This window comes from Peromyscus leucopus, chromosome 7 (genome assembly GCF_004664715.2).
Source record: "Peromyscus leucopus breed LL Stock chromosome 7, UCI_PerLeu_2.1, whole genome shotgun sequence".
Taxonomy (NCBI): domain Eukaryota; kingdom Metazoa; phylum Chordata; class Mammalia; order Rodentia; family Cricetidae; genus Peromyscus; species Peromyscus leucopus.
Window position 1 is genome coordinate 33,994,168 of NC_051069.1, and position 16,422 is coordinate 34,010,589.

At 35.2% G+C, this 16,422-nt stretch overlaps 2 protein-coding genes across 3 annotated transcripts; one reads left to right on the forward strand and one right to left on the reverse strand.

Annotated features, from left to right (window-relative positions):
* Positions 1 to 311: 311 nt before the first annotated feature.
* LOC114691246 (olfactory receptor 149-like) lies at positions 312 to 8,773 on the forward strand. The gene is made up of 2 exons (XM_028866509.1): positions 312 to 338; positions 7,823 to 8,773. Exons 1-2 carry the CDS (start codon positions 312 to 314, stop codon positions 8,771 to 8,773), a joined length of 978 nt encoding a protein of 325 aa, XP_028722342.1.
* Positions 8,774 to 11,706: 2,933 nt separating this feature from the next.
* LOC114691245 (olfactory receptor 8D1-like) lies at positions 11,707 to 14,421 on the reverse strand. 2 transcript variants are annotated; one of them, XM_028866508.1, is made up of 2 exons: positions 13,514 to 14,420; positions 11,707 to 11,738 (listed from the first exon to the last, which is right to left on the reverse strand). In XM_028866508.1, exons 1-2 carry the CDS (start codon positions 14,415 to 14,417, stop codon positions 11,707 to 11,709), a joined length of 936 nt encoding a protein of 311 aa, XP_028722341.1. In that variant the 5' UTR covers positions 14,418 to 14,420. The 2 variants fall into 2 exon arrangements, with proteins under 2 accessions (XP_028722341.1, XP_028722340.1); XM_028866507.1 differs by lacking the exon at positions 11,707 to 11,738 and having other exon boundaries at positions 13,491 to 14,421.
* Between the last annotated feature and the right edge of the window lie 2,001 nt (positions 14,422 to 16,422).

Sequence of the window (16,422 nt, forward strand, 5' to 3'; positions counted from 1 at the left end):
TATTTCCAGGGATGATTTTTGGTATTGGATAGTAATCTTTGTGCTCTTCCATAGGTAAAACTATTTCTCCTGCTTTCCACATGACTTCATTGCCTGTGATTCTTTGTATGGCATAGAGGCCTCATGAGCCTTAAAACTATAGACAAAGACTGAATTTAACATTGCATAGCTGAATTATTCTCCCCCTTATTGACTGTTCTTCAAATCGTTTTGTTCATAGACTTAGTGCTGTAAGTACTTCAAGTTAAAAATAAGCAAACACTCAGACATAATTATTGTATTTGTATAATTATCATACAGCATGAAATTGTATGCCTCTCAGACTTTACTCTAGATTTGTAACCTCAGTATACAGAATTATTTTGAATGTTTTTATGTTTTATATATTTGTTATTATTTTATTTATTTTTAATTTTATGCTTATAGGTGTTTTGCCTGCATGTATGTATGTGTGTTTTGTACATGCCTGGCCAGAGGCTAAAATGGGGCATCACATGCAATGCAACAGAGTAGTTGGAGAATTGGTGATCAAGTTAAGACACTTGTCATTGAAGCTGAGGACTATAGTTCAAGACACAAGATTCATGAGGTAGAAGGAAAGAACTGACTCCCTCAAGTTGTCCTTTGACTGCAATAGGGACACTATTATATGAACACACAGACACAGACACAGACACACACAGAAACACATACACACACACACACACTAAATCAAAATGCAATAATACATGTTTGAAAACATGCATGACAACAGCTCGAGCCTGTTGAACATGTAGATTCAGAGATTCAAGATGTTCTAAATAAAGCAACTGTGCACATTTTTGTACACATCTCCCTACAGAAAATTGGTAATACTCCTCTTGGATAAAATTTCTGCTACGGACTGTTCAATTACAGAGTGAATATCTCTTTAGATTTAGAGTAAGTCGTGAGGTTATTTTCTAAAGTAGGGGAGCAGTTTCGCACTGCACATGGAATTTCTCTGATGTATGGCTACTCCTAGCCCACAATTGGCATTGTCAACACTATTTTAACCCACTGTGATATTTTGTTTTCATATTTTCTTAAATTTGTCAAAAACAGAAGTAATCTGAAATTATTAAGATTTATTTTTATTTCACACATGAGTTCTTGTGTACATAATTTCATAGACTCAATCAAGATAAATTCCAGTTCACAAGATAAATAAGAAAATATTGATATCACACAAAATTGAAGGGTTATGTTATGTGAAGAGCTGGGTCTATCTTAATAGATACAAATGGGTACATCATTTGCACACAAAATTATACCTCTAACAAAAAACATTTGGTGAATATTTTCCACATATCGGACAATAGGATGCTCTAATTATCATAAGTACCTAAAGAGCAAGAAGTATCACTATCCAGACTTTAGCAGAGTAAGATCCAAATATTTAGCATGAATCTTAGAAGGTCTTATTAATAAAACAAACCTGGGACCAGGTATTGGGGTGAATGCTGAAAGATCAGAGAAGCAGAACAAGCCACAACTACCTCACCTCGACAGTTCCTCAGCTGATCCTGTTTCCTCAGACTAGAAACCTCTGAGTCATCCAGAATGAATCTCAGCTGAACTGCTACTCCAAAGCCTGAAAGCTTAACCAGCTAAAAACTTCTAGTTTCTGGTCTTCACACCTTGTATACCTTTCTGCTTTCTGCCATCACTCCCTGTGATTAAAGGCTCACTTTCTGGGATTAAAGGCCTGTGCCATCATGCCTGGCTGTATCCTTGAACACACAGAGATCCACTTAGATCTCTGCCTCTGGGATGCTAGGATTAACGGCATGTGCTACTACTGCCTGTCCTCTATGTTTAATATTGTGGCTGTTCTGTTCTCTAACCCCAGATAAGTTTATTAGCATACACAATATTTTGGGGAATACAATACTACCACATAAATATCTAGGGAATTAAAATTTCCCAAATTAAGTTCTGTAAAATCACTTTTTGTATTACAGGTATTTGTATTATTTTTATTTTATTTAATATTTATTATTATATTTTAATTATTGCATTTCTGCTTTCCCTTTCTCCCTCCAAATCCTTCCTATCTTCCTCCTGCTTTTTAAAATTCACAACCTCTTTTTTTTACTAGATTGTGACTGAGTAGGACCCTGATTGGCTACCAGGCTGAATGTACTTCCTGAGGGTCTGGTGGATGCCAGACATGAGTCACCATAGGCTGGTGGAGTACTATGGGACACAGGTCTTAGCAACCTGGCCTCTGGAAAAACAACAACAATAAAAAACTATCCCAATTAGTGTCATTCCTGTTATAAAAGAGGACAGCTGCTTCCTATTTCAGGTACCAGACCTCAAGTCAGTCTCATATCAGTCAATAATAACAGGTATCAGGACAGAAGGATGAGAGGCCCTGATTCTGGAATCAGACCTGGCCTAGATCTGTCACCAACTGTGTGACTGAGTTATTAAGTGTCAGTGTTTTATTTTCCTCTCCTACTCAATGAGGTGTTTTTAATTAACTGAGAAAAAAATCATTGAACTTAAGAAAATAGTACAGTACCTTACAAATGTTCGATCAATATTGATCTTTACATTAAATCATATCTACATCAAAGTTTATATCAACATTACTGATTTATAATTTTCCTTTGAATATATTGTTTTAACATTCTTTTTAAAGTGTCTTACTGTAAGGACACATAGGGTGATTGAATATTGCTGCCCTATTCATTAAATTATGTTTTAAATTGCAATGTGCCTTTTAGATAGTTATAGAATCCTGAGAAATGTTTATAGAATTAAAGTGAGAGTGTTGGAGTGTTGCCCAAGGCAAGACTTTAACATGTGAGACAGGCAATAGATGATTCAAGTACCTTCCAGTCTTAGATTAGTCTATCAGGCAGGCTGGCACACTGGATTTTTTTTTTTTAATTTCTATTTCCAAACCTCTATTGTTTAAATTTAATGAAGAATGTAACAAACTTTCATCTAATTGGTCCCTCAGGGATACCAATGACTAAATCATGAAAAATCCACAAGGGCATTTGAAAACATTGATCTAGGTGGCAGTGAAAGTGTTCAAGACTTGATAACATGCCCATGCCATGAACATTGCTCTATAAACACTAAATCTCAATTCCGAGGCTGAAAGACCCTTAAATTTTCTAAGTACCAAAGAATATGACTTGGGTAACATTTACAATATTGCAAAGAGTCCCATGCAATATAAAGTGACAAGTATCTCCAGTTCCAGTGTCCTTGCAGGAAATATATTGGATGTCATCAGTGAGAGTATCGTAGTAAGTTCAGGATGAGCCTGAGCTGGTAACACATTATTTCAGAAAACCCAGGGCCTGGGATACAGTTCAGTGATAGGGCACTGACCTAGCAAGCTTACATACTGGGTCTAATCCTCAGCATTGGAAGAAATCCAACTTAATCCTGCAGAAGAATTTTTTGTATTTTTTTCTTTACTCTAAAAACAACAATCTTCCAAACACTTAGTTATTTGAAAATGTTTTATTTTTCTGAAAAATGGTTTTAATTAAGAATCTCATGGAAGCATTTTCTTCAATACATGTTTTTATATAAGAATAAAATACCCTTTCTTTCTCATAAGCAGGTAAAAGTGGTCATCTATATTCTGTGGCATTTGGTTTTCTCATTTCATATTTAACCTTAAAATTATAAGTGCATAATAGCATCCCATTGTGATTTAACTTGCATTTTTTGACTGATGATGTTCAATATATTTCTATTACTTATTTGCATTTATTTAACTGTTTTGATTAAAACTGTCTTCAAATCAGTTCCTTGTTTTTCTTAAGCTAGAGGAGTCTCCTGGCTTTTTATATTTGCATTTAAAAAACTTATATGTACACTATTTCTCATTGGATATACAATTTGTAAATATTTTCTGTATGTAAACTAATATTTTCTTCTTTGTAAGGAAATATACAAGATTTTTAATATTTTAACTTTTAATTATAATCAATTATAGAATTAAGTTTCCAAAATTAATATAATTTACAAATATTCAGTAACTACAATATCTTGATGGCAACATGTATCATATTATTAATTTATTCCCTTTATTTATTGTCAGTACAACTATTACTGCCTAGTGACCTTATTTTAATTTTACTCCTTTGTCATCTTGTGAACTGCTGTGGTGTCAGTAAATTACCAGGAATCTCCCACTGCATTTTTTTTGGTTTCTCTCTTTAGTTCCCTACTGATCTTCATTGATCTGTATTCTCTTTCATGATCTCAATATAGAAAAATTTTAATTTTCAGGTGGTTTAGTTTGTTTTGTTTGAAAGAAAATCATGGATTGCAATTCTGATATGTCTGAAACTAAGATCATAATAAAATGCTTCTGTTATTTTCTAGAGGAATTGTATATTTTTAAAATGCATTTAAACCATGATGTATGTAAGTATATTTTTGTATAAGTTGTTAGACATGATTGATTGAGTTTTCATTTTTTGTATAATTGTTCAGTTATTCCAGAATTAATATTGAAAAGATTATCTTTGGGCTGCTTTTTTTTTTTTTACAGTTTGTCAAGGATAAATTAACCATGCATTTGAGAGTTATCTGAATTCTCTATTTGGTTCTGCTGAGATATGCCCCTACCTTCTTGGTGCACATGAACTCAATAAAATAGTGCTAAAGTAAGTACTTAAATCTGTTAATTATGATTGTATAGTGTAGTGTTCTTGTGGACTCCCTAAGAGTGGGATTGGGGATGTCTCTGACTCTTTTTCTTGTTCTTGGGACCCTTTTCCTCCTTCCCTGTTGCTTCTTCGAGCCTCTATGTGAGTTTACACTAGGGTTTGTGCCTAGTCTTTTTAGAACTTGTTATGCTGTGCTTGATTGTTATCCCTTGAAGGCCTAATATTTCCTGAAATGAAATGGAGGAGGAGTGGATCTGGTGTTAGAGGAGGTAGTCGGAGAGAGAACTGGGAGGAACAGAGGAAGGCGAAACTGCAGTCAGGATGTAATGTATGAGAGAAGACTAAGTAAATAAGTAGTAAGTACATGAAATCTGGCAGTTTGAGCTTTACAACTTTGTTTTGTATATGAAAAGGGGAAATAGTTTATTGTATTTTATTTAGAATATTTTTTTTCTCTCTACTAGGATCATTCTGTTTTAGTGTAAGGTAGGAAATTAATTTGTTATTATCATTAAAAATTCTAATATGGTTAAGGTTAAGATTGTATTGATTGTAGTTTGAATAGAGTAATTTCATGAAAGTACAATTTTCCTCCAAGTATAGGTGTCTTTTCTGACTGTTTTGTGCAAAGTTTTGTTTAAAATGTACTTGAGAATGTATACATTTGGTTAGCCTTTTTTATTCAAAGCAAGTTGAATGAAGGGTTTATGTATATTTTTATTTGTTTTGTCTCTGCATCTGTTATGTATGTATGTATATATGTGTCTATGTATGTAGTAGCATGCATGCTGTATGCATGTGGACATTAGAGGACAACTAGAGGAGTGGATTTTCTCCATCTGGCATTTGGGTCCTGTGGATTGAATCCATGTCCTCAGTCTAGGGAGCAAGTGCCTTTATCCCATGAACCATCTGGTTGGCCAATCTCCATATCTTAATGAAGTGGTACTCAACCTTCCTAATACTTCAACCTTTTAATATATTTCCTCAGGTTGTGATGACCCCTAACCATAAAATTATTTTATTTCAGAACTGTAATTTTTCTACTGTTATGAATCATAGTGTATCTCAGATATAGGATATCTGATATAAAAGTTCCAATAGGGTTGTGATCATAGATTGAGGACCACTTTCTTAAAGTATACATGTTGCTTCTATTATAACTGGATATCTTTCTTTGTTTTTATATATGCAGCAGTACAGGGTTTGGGGGTTATTGTTTTGATATATTCTGATCTTATTATTCTAATTGTATGATTTAGTTCTAGAGGCTTTTCTTTTTCTGGAATCGTTGAGACATATATAAATATGGAAATTGTTTAGTTCTGAAACATATCCTGCTGCTAGGCATTTATTAATTTTCAATGCCAAAATTTTGTCTACTTGATTTTTATACTTTGGATATATCTATTGAGGTAGGTCGGCTGTAGACTTCAAATCTGCCCATCCATACCTCATGAAATGTTATAGTAGATGTTTTATTATCAAAATAATAATTTAATATCAAATGTTTTATTATCAAAGATAATATCTGTATAATCTCAGAGCTTATATCTCCTGACTATATTATCTTGAAAAGTGATTGCATATTTTTACTTGCTTTCTAGGTTGCGTTCAATACATTTCCTATGTTATTTAGACCTTAGATTTATTGAAATTTTCTAGACAGTACTGACTTGTATTAGCTTTCTTGTGTCAATCTAAACCATATCAGACAAGTGGTTCCTCCTGTTTCTCTTTATAGGCAATGCTTCTAGAACTAGCTCAAAAACTTTTACAGTGATATCTCCAAACCTGTAAAAAACTTTTACAGGTTTATCTCCAAGTGTCTCACTCAAGGTTGAACAAGTAGTTTGAGTTCTCCACATCTCTGTGATAATATTTACCTTCGTTCTGCACATATAATACCCAGGAACAAGTCCTGACTTTGTTACACACACACACACACACACACACACACAGAGAGAGAGAGAGAGAGAGAGAGAGAGAGAGAGAGAGAGAGAGAGAGAGAGAGAGAGAGAGAGAGAAACAGAGACAGGGACAGAGACAGAGACAGAGAGACAGAGACAGGCAGAGAGATTGAGACAGAAACAGACACAGAGAGACACAGAAACAGACACAGAGAAATGCAGAGAGAGACACAAATAGAGAGTTGAGAAAGTAAAAAGGTCAATGTAAGATTCCTCTGTCCAAAAAGTTTTTCTGAAAGTTTTGTTTCTCATATTGTTCATACATCTTTCCAAATCTCCTAAGAGTTGTTGGAGGCTCAAGTGGAAAGAAGTGGGAAGAGATAAATGGCAGGGGAGAACAGAAAGGAATTACTGGGAGGAAGACCAAGGAAAAAAAACTAATTATCTAACATTTTCTATAGACAAAGATACATGTCATCAGGTTCCACAGTGAAAATGTGGCTAACATTATATATTTCAGTTTGTTTATCATTAATAGTCATGCCATAATCCTATAATTTATTTTCCTTCATTTATTTTTTGAGATTATAATATAATTATATCATCCCCTCTCTTTCTTTTCCTCCCCCAATTCCTGCCATATACCTTTCCTTGTTGTCTTTCAAATTAATAACCTTTTTTTTTTCATTATTTGTCGTTACATGTAAGCCTCTTTACATTGTATTGGTTGCAAGTTTGTTTTAAAGGCTGATCATTTAGTATTAGATAACCAGTTAGTGTGTTGCCCATGAGAAAACTGTTTTTCCCACTTGTCTTCTAGTTTTGTAAGAAGCTCCTCCCATGAAGTCTCAGTCCAGTAACTTTAACTCACTCTGCACTCTAAATCAGAAGAGCAAAGAGGAAGGAATAAGTTGAAGCTCTCTTATCAATGGGGTGTTCTTCAGGAGTGTATCTCTGTCTCTCCATAGCTGCTTCCTGTTACTTAGCAAAGTACCTAGGAAAATGAATTATGTTCTACCTAACATCTTAAGTGTAATCTTTGGCAAACCAAGTTTGTAGTGACTATTGTCCAACTCAACAAAAACTTATAGTCCCCAATTATACTCTTCATGGATTTTTTCCCCATGTAGTTCTGCTCCATAATATAAGGGTTTTTTGTTAAAAATGAAACCAATATATGTATGATAAAACTCTGTGGGCTGATTTCAATATTTGTGTCTTGGAGATCTGTGTTCTGCTTTGAAGTCATGCATTTTTGAAACCATGATGAATCTCTCTATAGTGACTCACTTTGTCCTGCTTGGCATCCCACACACAGAGGGTCTGGAGACCACACTCTTTGTCCTGTTTTTATCTTTCTACATCTTCACTCTGGTGGGGAACCTGCTCATACTCCTTGCAATCGTATCTTCTTCTAGGCTTCACACACCCATGTACTTCTTCCTGTGCCAGCTGTCCACGTGTGACATATTTTTCCCTTCAGTTAGCTCTCCCAAGATGCTGTTCTACCTCTCAGGAAACACCCAAGTAATCTCCTACGCAGGCTGTGTGTGCCAGCTCTTCTTCTACCATTTCCTGGGTTGTACTGAATGTTTTCTGTACACAGTGATGGCCTATGACCGCTTTGTGGCCATATGCTATCCTCTAAGGTACTCAACAATCATGAATCACAGAGCATGTGCCATCCTGGCAACAGGGACATCATTTTTTGGCTGCATTCAGGCTACTTTTCTGACCACTCTCACTTTCCAGCTGCCCTACTGTGGTCCCAATGAGGTGGACTATTACTTCTGTGATATCCCTGCTATGCTAAAACTGGCTTGTGCAGACACATCAGCCCTGGAGATGGTGGGGCTCATCAGTGTGGGCCTGATGCCCCTCAGCTGCTTCCTCCTCATCCTCACCTCCTACAGCTGTATCCTCTGCTCCATTCTGCAAATCCGATCTGCTGAGGGGCGGCATAGAGCTTTCTCCACTTGCAGTGCCCATCTTACTGCCATCCTCCTTGCCTTTATGCCAGTGGTCCTCATATACCTCCAGCCTACCCCCAATCCCTGGCTCAATGCAGCTGTGCAGATCTTGAATAACCTGGTCACACCCATGCTGAATCCTTTGATCTACAGCCTGAGAAATAAAGAAGTAAAATGTTCTCTGAAGAAAGTACTACAGCAAGTGCCAATTCTGTCTAAGAAATGATAGAGAAATGCTTAGGTCTTTAATAATTCTTTAATGATACTATATCTTCTTCAAAACTTGTCCTTTCTGTGCAAGGGAACACAGAAATCACCACTGCTTTGAAGACTTGGTGATCAAGGTAAAATTACTCAAGGTGAACTAATAAATTATTTCATCATCAAGGACCATATCTTTTAAGTTGTCAAAATGTCTTAATTTTTTTCCTTTGCTTGATTTATGCTCTTATCGACACAATTTGTTTTCTTTTACTTCTTTCTTATTTTATTGCTTCTTCATTAACACATGATTTTCTATCTCCCTAATTATCTTCAATAAATGAGCTCTCATTACAAGGTTTTTCTTGCCTGCTATAAATGAGAAAATTTTAATCACATGGCTTTGTGTTTTCTGACACACAACTAAGTCATGTATCAAAAACCTACTCCTGGATGGTACCTAGTCATATTTATGGATGAAACAGAATACTGATATGCTCAGCCACCTATAACGCATTTGTATTTGTTTTATACCAGGAGTGGTGAAAGAGAACGTAGGCAGAGTAGACAGGGAGACTATGTAAGGACATGACAGAATCTTTTGTTTTCCATTTCTAGAAAATTTGAATTTTAGTTTGGAATCCTCAGCACACCTAAATGCCTATGCAAAGTCCAAGCTGCAGCTGATTTGTCATTTATATGCTTTGCTTAGAAACAAGTGATCTTTGTGTCTTCCTGCAACTTTCCTTTCCTCCTGTTGCCATCAGTGATGGACATGTCAAATCCTTGTATTCATTCATATATTCATTCATTCATTCATTTGTTTATTTTATCTATCATCTATCTCTATCTATCTATCTATCTATCTATCTATCTATCTATCTGTCATCTATTTACTGTGTGTGTGTGTGTGTGTGTGTGTGTGTGTGTGTGTGTGTGTGAATGTCTGTAACCGTGTGAGTATATGTGTATTTGCAGGTGCTTTTGTAGTCCAGAAGATAACTTTTGGTGCCAGAGTTGCAAGAATTTGAGCGATGCCAGAAGCAGATCTGGGTTCTGAGCCATCTCTCTAGTTCATTATTTTTAAAATCATACTGATAGCTTTCATCTTTAAAAAACATTATTACCTATGTGTATAAGGAAAACTATAATGTAGTTAAATATTTTTTTTTGGTGTAGTAAAGTGGAAATTGTAAGTTATTCTCCAGGATTCATGTCTCTCTATAAGAACAATTAATAAAAAGTAGATGGTATGATTTAGAAAGAGAGCAAGAAAGAGTATTTAGGAGGGTTTGGAGAGAGGGAAGGGATGGGGAAATGATATAAGTATAATATATTATCAAAAAATTAAAATAGTATTTCCAAAAAGCATTTATAAAAAGATAGAATATGGTAGAAATAATGTTTTCTGTTTATTGAACACATAAACATCTATGGAGTGCTTGGCAACTGGATAGGATAGTGACAGAGGAAAACAAAACACTAATTAGCAAAGTGTTAGGGAACCAGTACTGGTACTCTGTGGATCCTAGAGATAGCAAGGCCTGGTCTGAGGCCATCTTGTCCTAGTTGCTTCATATAAGCACCAAATAAAATGGCTTGATTTTGTACCATGTACAAAGAACACAATGTGTATAGTAGGTAGAAGATGGGATTCATTTTACTTTTCCTGTCATAGTTTTTGAGCATTATATTTCCCTCAGTGACTTGGGTATAATAATAATTTATCTTAAAATATTCATTTTAATTTTTCTTATATTTTTTCTTAAAAATTTATATGAAGGCTTTGTAATATATCAAGTCTCTAACCTAGATCCCACTTTTGCCGATTTCTGCAACACCTATATTCCTCAAAACTTTTGTAAAAATAAGAATTAATGAAAATTTTCTTATCTAAATATTAACGTGTTTTTTTTAACATAACAGAGTCATCATGGTTATTGATAGTATATTTATTCATAATGTAGGAGAACAAATCTTGATTGATCTTATTAATAACAAATCATACCAGTATTGAATATTTCAGCAGAGATGTGTGAGGTCCTGTGAGAGAACCCCTTTCTGTTGTAGCATTAGTCAGTCTTATCTACAGCAACAGAACTGATAGAATGAAATAAATAAACAATAAGCACAAAAAAAACACATTTTGTATCTTTAACACAGAGGAAAGCAAATTTAAAAACACAAAATATGAATATATTAGAACTAAAAAAATTAAAATAAAAATATGTTATCAAGTTTGGGCTTTAAAATAGATCAACTGTAACTTTTATCCATAACTGTTCAAAGTTTAAAATTACCTCATTCAGAAGCAGAGTTGCACTTTGAGGGATGGCTAAGAGCTCCCTTAACATAATATACAAATATTTCAACTAGGTATATTTGTTCTAATTAAATAATATATATGATCATAATAGTATGGAACTAATTACAACTTTATTTATAATATACTAAAAGACCCTGAGTGATCACCAATAAATAAGTGAATAGATTTTGTTAAATCCATACAATAGTATTCTAAACAATAAAAATGGATTTACAGATAAATATTTAAATGATTATTTTGAATAAATTAAAGCTAAGAACATATAAATAAAGTTTCTATTTACATTAAATTATAGAAATGCAAATCACCAGTCCACTGTGACAATGTGAAATGCAGGTCAAAAGAAGAGTCATGAAACATAATCAACTATTTATTATTTTGACTGTAGCAATAGTTCTTAATTTAGAAGTGTGTCAAAATAGAAGTGTGTCAAAAGTAATCTTTGTCCTTCATACATATGTTCAGTTTCACATACTTCACCCTTCCCTGGATGAATTTGAGTATGATGAGGTTTCACTAAGTAAAAAAGAATCAGCTAGAACCATAAAAAATTATGGGCATTTTGTTAGTGTTTTGTCAAATTTGTAATTTTAGTGTGAAAATTAGTATCTTTATAGGTTGACTATTCAATTTCAAGTGTTAAGTTTTCGCTTGTTCAAGTCTACTTCTTCAACTTTGGGAGCATTTGACAGCCTCAGATAAGATCTTCACTCCTGCATACACTTATGTTCTATCACCTCATTACCTTACCGCGGGGCTTGTGTCTTGTAGCTAGATCTATTTTTCAATGAATTCTGAGTGTTATTTTTATTCTCAATACCTCACTGAAGTCTTGACTTAGTTTGATCACTGACTCCTTAGAGATTTTGGAGTAAGCTATTACATTCTCTGCTATTAAAGACAACTATTTTCCTATTTGTTACACTCCCAAGGGATTTCTTATATCACAGCTAATTGAACAATTTATATTTAATAATAAATCATGATGGGGTGAGGATACAGTTCTTTTATTTTGTCTTGGTATAAGGAGATAATGACTCATGACAGTCAGGAGGCAAGTGAAAATCAAGTGATCTTGCATACTCCCAATAGAAAGGAAGTGTTAAAACACATTGAGCTGAACCTGCAGACTGAAACTGACAGTCTCTTTGGCGACTGTTTTTTCCCTATGTTTCTCTTGATTTTCTTCTGCATTTGCCTTGGATTAATGGATGGACCTAGGATCCAGTTCCATGTTTCTGAAACTTCCATATTACTGAGCAGTCCAGTACTTCTCATGTTGCACATTTTCTTTTTGAAAAATCAAATTTGTATTTTGACAGTTCCATACATGTGTTTCATGCATTTTGCATTTTGATTGTTTTTTAACTCTAGTCTCTCTCCTCTCCCTCTTTCTCATGTCTACTCTCCTTTCCCCTGCTGATCTCCTTTTCACATTTGTGTCTACTGATTTCTATCTTCTACTTACTTTCAGAAATATCTGTGTCCATGTTATTGGAACTATGTGTTGGTTTCTGATTGGCACAGTGCTTGTAAAAATTGAAGATCATGACTATCCAACTCTCAGATTCCATTGATAGTATGTAGATCATTTCTGTGAGAGGAAATTACTAATAATGATTATATAAAGAGAGATAATAACAAATTTCTTTCTAAGTACTTATGTTTATACCCTTAAACAAAAACTATTCTCAACACCAATGAGAGATGCTTCTATTTACATTGAACAGTAAATAGAGATTCATGGCTGGCTGGGATGCTGAGAATAAGTGTTAGATAATGTCTGAGGCCTAAATAAGGCTTTGTACTATACCTTCTAAGGCTCAAGAAACATTGTAGATTAGGGACAGAAGGAATGTAAGAGGTGGAGGATAGGGAGAAAGCAGTGAATGTATCACACAGTCATTGTACTCTTGAACTAAAAGAAGCTGTGACTACACCTGAGCCATTTCAAAAGGCCCACACACAGTTAATCAAGGATAGTGGAACAGTTCACAGGACAAACACCTCTTGCTGCTGACCTACAGACAAAGAAGCTTTAAATAAGCTTTAACCACTCTTGAACATTAGGACAAGAAGACTGGTGTTAGACAAAATATTGAATTATTATCTCATTTATATGAAAACAGGTAAGTTTTCCTACCAAAGCACTAAAATACGTGCTTTACAAAATAATTTTCCATTTTTTGGAAAAATTGAAAAAACAATACAGAGTAAAGCATAAACATAAATATATATTGTGTGCATAGCTCTGTGTTGCACTGCTTGTCCATATACAAGGTGCTCTGAGATCAATCTCAGACCAGCAAACGTATATATGGACTACATAATAAGGGACAAGTAAAAATGAAAGGAAAGAACATATTTTCAGTAGAACAGTTCTCTTCCCCAGTCCACTGTTTGCCAACAGTAAGACTTATCTCCCCACTAAGAATCTGCCCAAGGCTTTCTTCACATCTTTGTTCCTCAAACTATATATTAATGGGTTCAGCATGGGGATCACTGTGGTATAGAACACAGAGGACACCTTCTCTTGCTCTAGAGAGGTACTTGAAGAAGGCTTAAGATACATAAAGGTGATAGACCCAAAGAAGATTCCCACAGCCATGAGGTGAGAGCTGCAGGTTCCAAAGGCTTTGGACCGGCCCTCTGATGACCTGATGCGAAGGATGCTGCAGAAGATGAAGACATAGGAGACAGAAACAGCTATGGTGGGCACCAAAGTGTTGGTCCCTCCAGTGACAAATACGAGAAGCTCATTGAGATGTGTGTTAGAGCAGGAGAGTTTGAGGAGGGGGAGAGCATCACAGAAGTAATGATTTATGATGTGGGATTTGCAGAAGCTCAGCTTCATCAGAGCACTTGTGTGTGCAATGGCACACAAAAGGCCTAGGATAAAGGCAACCAGAACTAATAGTGAACAGAGTCTTGAGGACATGATCACATTGTACAGCAGTGGTCTGCAGATGGCCACATATCGATCATATGCCATAGCAGTCAGGAGGTAACCCTCAGCCACCACAAAGATCACAAACAAAAAGAACTGAGCCATGCACTCAGAATAGAGGATCAAATTTTTCTTCCCAAGAAAGTTCACCAGCATTTTGGGTGTAATGACAGTGGAATAGCAGAGATCAACGAAGGATAAGCTGCTGAGGAAATAATACATGGGAGTATGCAGCAGAGGGCTGACTGTGATGAGCAGGATCATGCCCAGGTTTCCCACAACTGTTACCACATAGATTCCCAGGAACAGGAGGAAAAGGGGCAGCAGGAGCTCAGGCTGCTGGGTTAATCCCACCAACACAAACACAGCTGCAGTAGAGTGATTTCCCATGCCCATTCTTTCAAGGTTTCTGTGGAAGTAGAAAATAAGACTTTAATATACTATGATACCACCATGAACATGCCTGATCTCAAATGCAACTAAAAATTACATTATGGAAGGCCTTATTCTTCTTCCAAATGAAACCTTCATTCCAAATGAAATGCTTCAAAGAGAGTTTAGAGATAACCAAGGTATTGTTTTCATCTATATTTCATGGACCACTAATATATTTCCTTTAATGTTGTAAGTCAATTGTGAGTTTAGATCACAAAATGAACCTCTTCCTCACTGACATAGAAACATTTGCCTTTTGGAATTAGCATCAAAATAAAAATTTTGTTCTGAGGAAAGAAAGAAGTGTTTGCTGACAGATGAAGAGTAGAAATACTGTGTGTGTTTGCTCATGCATTTAACATCACAACTCAAGGCGCTGAGACAGAGGATTGCTATTACTTTAGGAACAGTTTGGCTGCATAGGGTATAGCATTAACTTGGATTATATTGTTCATATCTTTCTGGAAAAAATAAATACAAAAGTTCCATATATAAATCAAGCAAGAATAAAAAGTAGACACAGTTGTGGAAGATTTTAAAACTGGTTCTCTGGTTGGTTTCTTTATACACAGATATCTTCAAAATACCCACAAACAAGGAACAGATGATTCCTCAGCACCACTGCATTGAAAGTATTTTTTACCCAGATGTACAAAAGGTAGAAATGCTCATGTACAAAAATAATTGAGTCACTCCAAGAAGGAAAATGACTCTAAACTGGAGTATCCAAATAAGACCTCCTGGATCCCTATGATGCTGGTGGAGGCTGAAAAGACAGCTGTTTCCTCGTTTCACTCTGGTGAAACACAGTTTCCTGTGATATATTTGCTTACCCCAAGGTTATTAAGGAGAGTTTCCTCCCACTCAACTATTCTTAAAAGTGTCAGCTGCTTAGTACCCCAGTCACAAGCAAAGAAGCCATCACTTATAACTCTTAAAACTGATAGACAATCATTATAAGACAGGAGCATTTGCTGTTGAGCATACTAGGAAGAATTCTATTACTATAAACTGGTACCTTCTAGTAAATGATTCCCACAGAGCTCTTGACCTTAGATCTGAACATATAATATCATGTGCTACATTTCTTCCCTCAAGAAATATCAAAATCTAGTGTTACCACAGTTTTTCAGCACAAAATGTTTTTGGATTGAGCCATATTGGATGACAGAGTGTGTTGTTGGAGTACAGTTAGAAAAATGCAGCTAGAGATAACGATGAACTCTCTTACATCCCCTCTTTATGCCTCCCTCTTTCCTCCTTTCTTCCGCATACATTCCAGGTTGTTCCCATGCACTTTACCTACTTTATGACCTTGAATTCTTTAAAACTCTTGAAGGTTTATGTATCATGTAGAAATCAAGGTTTGGATAATTTAAGAGTAGATTCAGAATTTGAACTGAGTGTATATGGTTCTAGAACAATCCTTTCACCAGTTTATATTAGAAATGATTGATATTTCCTGAAATTAGTCATCTAACTTATTACAAAACTGAAATGTGAGAGATTGCCAATGTGAATCATTTCAGACATCAAAAGATGGTTCAGATTCTAAAGCTTCTTATAAAGGGGAATTCTAGATGGTGTGCGAGAGAGGTATGAGGTTCCCTTGCAGTGAATGACCTGAGAATGGAGTTCATCCTAGACAGTTTAGCACAGCAAGAGAACTATTACAGTAAAGAATACTTTGTCCCAGAATTTTATCTAATTTGGAAAAAAATAGGACTGTGGAAAATAGATGTTTCTTACACAGAGGTGCTTAAGGAAATCAAAAGCTTCAGAGTCATGGAAATTGCAATGAAGTTTTCAGTACCACAGCTGGTTAAATTTGGACTCAGAATCATTCCTTCAGATCGTGTGACATAGTCATAATAATGTATAATAAACTAACAGAATGATGACAGGAAAACAGACAGGAAGACTTTATCTACTGGAGAGAACACTGAAATAAATATTTCCAGGTAAA

Bases quoted from the DNA above. Each gene is read 5' to 3' on its own strand.
- LOC114691246 (XM_028866509.1), top strand. From the start codon at position 312: ATGCCTCTCAGACTTTACTCTAGATTT. The intron at 339-7,822 runs GTAACCTCAGTA...TCTGCTTTGAAG, and splicing joins TCAGACTTTACTCTAGATTT to TCATGCATTTTTGAAACCAT.
- LOC114691245 (XM_028866508.1), bottom strand. From the start codon at position 14,417: ATGGGCATGGGAAATCACTCTACTGCAGCTGTGTTTGTGTTGGTGGGA. The intron at 11,739-13,513 runs GCAGATTCTTAG...AAGTTGAAGAAG, and splicing joins AGATGTGAAGAAAGCCTTGG to TAGACTTGAACAAGCGAAAA.